The sequence below is a fragment of the Nannospalax galili genome, unplaced genomic scaffold, assembly GCF_000622305.1.
Source record: "Nannospalax galili isolate Female #2095 unplaced genomic scaffold, S.galili_v1.0 scaffold38, whole genome shotgun sequence".
Lineage (NCBI taxonomy): Eukaryota > Metazoa > Chordata > Mammalia > Rodentia > Spalacidae > Nannospalax > Nannospalax galili.
Window position 1 is genome coordinate 3217257 of NW_008342636.1, and position 3697 is coordinate 3220953.

The following is a 3697-nucleotide window of genomic DNA, read 5'->3' on the forward strand; positions in this document are numbered from 1 at the left end:
ACACACACACACACACACACACACACACGCATGCACACACACGCACACACACTCTAAATGCAATAAAAATGTTTCAAAAACTGGAGCTGAAGTAAACACTTGAGAACTGTGCTTACATTCTAACACGTACACTTAAAATTAGGGCTTAAAGTGCATGTGCAAAGCAATTCAAAAGTGAATTCAATATAGGCGAGCTCTATTGCAGTCAAGCTCAGTGTGTTTCCTGTGACAAAACAGGAACACAGCTACAGAGATCGCTGACCATGCGAGAAAAGAGGAAAAAGGAGTGGAGATCTGTTTCTATTTCTTTCCTGGTAACTTAAAAACCCAACAAAAAAACAAAAAAACAACAGTTTCCTGGACTACTCCCTTCTTCGACTTCGTATTTTACAAACCAAGGGAGTAGCTCACGCCTGTTAATCTAGGCACTTGGGAGGGGGAGGCAGGAGGATCAGGAGTTCAAAGCCATCCCCAGCTACATGGCAAGTTCGAGGCCAGCCTGGGCTTCATGCGATCCTATCTCCCATAAGTCTAGAAACACCAATGCACTCTACCTGCTTAAAAGTCCCAAACAGAGGCTCCTACCTCCAAGAGGGCTGGCAGTCCACGGAGGACCGCGGCAGTGGAGCGCGCACCCAGATCTCCCCAGGCCCGCAGTTCCGCTCCGCTCAGTTCCCGGCTCCCTCCACGGCACACCTCCCGAGGGCTCGGGAACCACCGGGAACCAGACAAGCTCAGCACCGGCCTGGAGGGGAAGGCCGGGGAACCGGCCAGCGCCGCGATGCTCCGTCCGTGGGTTCCTACCCCGGAGGACGAGCTCGGCCCGCAGGCTGCTCTCGGAGGAGGCCTCGCCGCCCAGACCAGCCCCGGCCCCGTTGACAGGCGCCTGAGGTGGGCCCGCGTCACAGGTGTCACCCCGACCCGGCCCCGCCAACCCCGGGGGTGGGGAGGGACAAGTCGCAGCGGCGGGAAGACAGCAAAGGTGAGACGCTCCGAGCAGAGGCGCAACCGCAGCTCACCTCCAGGGTGGAGACAGTACTGGTGAACAGGTCCTCTCCGTCCTCCAGCTCCTCAAAGTCGGTGGGCTTCACGTCGCCTAGGGGAGGAGGTTCCCTCTCCGCCGCCATCTTCGCTCGCCCGGACGACTGCGGAGCGGGGCCTAGCAGACCTGTCACGTGAGCACGCAAGGCTGGGCTGGCGCGCCGACCCACGGGCACGCCCGCGTCCTGGCACGCCCGCCTCCAGGCCGGCCTCTCCAGGTCCCGCCCCTCGGGGCCGGCTCCCGGCGGAGGCTCCTTAGAGACCCCGCCTTCTGCTGAGGCCCCCGCGAGGCCCCGCCCCCATTGGGTTCTTCAGAGGTTCCGCCCCCGGCTGAGGCCCCGGTGAAGCCCTGACCCGGGCTGAGGGTCCTTAGAGGCCCCGCCTCCAGCTGAGGCTCGGCGAGAGGCCCCTCCCCCGGCTGAGGGCCCGCGAGGCCCCGCCCCTCCGATGCTTCTCCAGCCTGTGGGTCTAGGTCTGTGCCTCCTAGCTTCCTGCTGGCTGATGTGACCCAATGTGCAAGAATTTGTTTAAAAAAAGAATCCCATGATCTTATACTTGTTGCCACAGGACTAGGCCAAATGATTTCTGTTGACGCTGTCAGTTTAGGAAGTAGAAGAATTTAGGCACGACAATATTGGGGAAAAACCCAAATGTTGCTAGAGGGGTCAAAAAGAACCTTGGGACATAATGAAGGCATTCTCTAGCTGTGCTGTCCAGTAGTAGCCAGTGTTCACATGGGACCGCTGTATATTTAAATGTGGCTAGTGTGAGGCGCTGTTTTTCATTTAATTTTAGTTAATTTATATCTAAATAGCTCTGTATGACTAGTGGTTATCTATTAGTGCAGCTCTAGATAATAAAAGGGTCATGGTGGCACATGTCCCTTTGTTGGTAGCGTGTTTGCCCAGAATGCATGAAGGCCTGGGTTCCATCCCCAGCATAGGGTTATATAAAAAACTAGATGTGGTGGCCCATGTCTGTAAATCAAGCACTTGGGAAGTAGAGGAAGAAGGATCAGAAGCTCAAGGAGTTCAAGGACAGCCTGGGCTACATGAAATCCTGTCTCAAAAACAAAACCAAAAAGGTCCATGAATCATTTGTTCTCTGTACATTGTTGCAATATTTTTGTCCCAGTTTTAAGGAGGGGATTTTTTTGGAAGTGGGTGAAAGAATAGCTCACTGTGAAGCCAGGTTGGCCTTGCCACATGATTTTCGTGGTCTGCCTGCCTCCTCACAAGTGTGCGCCATCCACCAACATGCCAACAAAGTCTCACAATATTTTTACTTTTTTTTTAAACAGGATCACACTGCGTAGGCCTAACTGGCCTGGTCTTGAACTCACAGAGATTCTCCTGCCTCTGCCTCCTGAGAACTTGGATTAAAGGTGTGAGCCAGCATGCCAAGGCTATATTTTTCAAGAGTCAGAAAGGCCGGAATTTGAGTGTATAGCTCAGTGTCAAACACTTGTGTAGCATGCTCAAGTTTTTGAGTTTGATTTCCAGCACTGGGGAGAGAGGGAGGAAGGAGAACTGACAAGAAAATCAGTGGCTGGTTGATAAGAGCACCAAGCTCACATTCCCTGGTCTCCCCTCTGCCACAGCTTAACTCACTAACTTCTTTAGTGAACTACATACAATAGGTGAAACATCAGTTATGCTGCTTGTAATAGAGACTAGTTACCTTGGCAACATGGCACATACCAGTAATCCCAGCACTTGATATTTTTTTTGGGGGGGGAACACAGGGTCTCATGTAATTCTAGCTGGCCTGGAACTTCTTATGTAGACCAGGCTAGCCCTAAACTCACAGCGATCTGCCTGCCTCTCTGCCTCTAGCACTGAAATTAAAAGTGTGTGCCACCTCACCCAGCCATTCCCAGCACTTGAGAGGAAGAAGCTCATCTGCTTAATGACTTTGAGGCCAGCCTGAACTTTTTGAGACCTTGTCTTAAATTCATACACACACACACACACACACACACACACACACACACACACACACACAAGATTGTATAGGGATATATTTGGAACCTGGCACAAACTGTACTTCTGACACAGAATGACATGTTGGTATTGTGGTGGTCACCTGTAACCTCAGGATTGTAGAGGCAGAAATAGGGGATCTCTAAAGTACAGGAGTGCAAAGCATACTCATGGTAAGAAAAGTTAGGGAACTTTCTGGGGAGAATTTGTTGATTTTTAAACATTCGTTTGCAAAAATATCAGGGCTCTGGAAGACAGTGAAAAGAGTAAAGGTAGCCAGATGTGGCAGCCATATACTTTTAATCCTGGCACTCAGGAGGCAGAGGCAGGTGAATCTCTGAGTTTGAGGCCAGCCTGGTCTACATAGCAAGACTCTGTCTTTAAAAAAAGTAAAGTTAGCACCTGTGGGTGGAAGAATATGTAGACAGTCAGAACAGTAGGTCCAGGGGAGACCCAGGGGAAACTATATCTTTAAACATGGCTCTTGGAGAGTGAGGTGATGAGAGCAGTGGCTTTGATCAAACGAGATCTCATTCTGACTTTTTTTTTTGAAGAAAATAATATTTTCTTAAATATGTATGAGGCTTAAAATGAAAAACAATCAAAAAAAAGTAATGGGTTTCAGGTTAAGTGAAAAGTTTTAGGTTAAGTGAAACTATTTAAGTTTCTTTTGG

General features: G+C 50.3%; 1 protein-coding gene across 3 annotated transcripts in view; it reads right to left on the reverse strand.

The window, feature by feature from the left end:
- Positions 1–1238, reverse strand: part of Snx2 (sorting nexin 2) — a 59359-nt gene extending 58121 nt beyond the window's left edge. Inside the window, exon 1 of one of the 3 annotated variants that reach the window (XM_008838736.3) lies at positions 1020–1223. In XM_008838736.3, coding sequence (XP_008836958.1) covers positions 1020–1127 — 108 coding nt within the window. In that variant the 5' untranslated portion in view covers positions 1128–1223. Of the gene's footprint in view, positions 1–1019 lie in introns of all 3 variants that reach the window. The other 2 variants (XM_017799552.2, XM_008838735.3) reach the window with 2 other exon arrangements.
- Positions 1239–3697: the final 2459 nt, after the last annotated feature.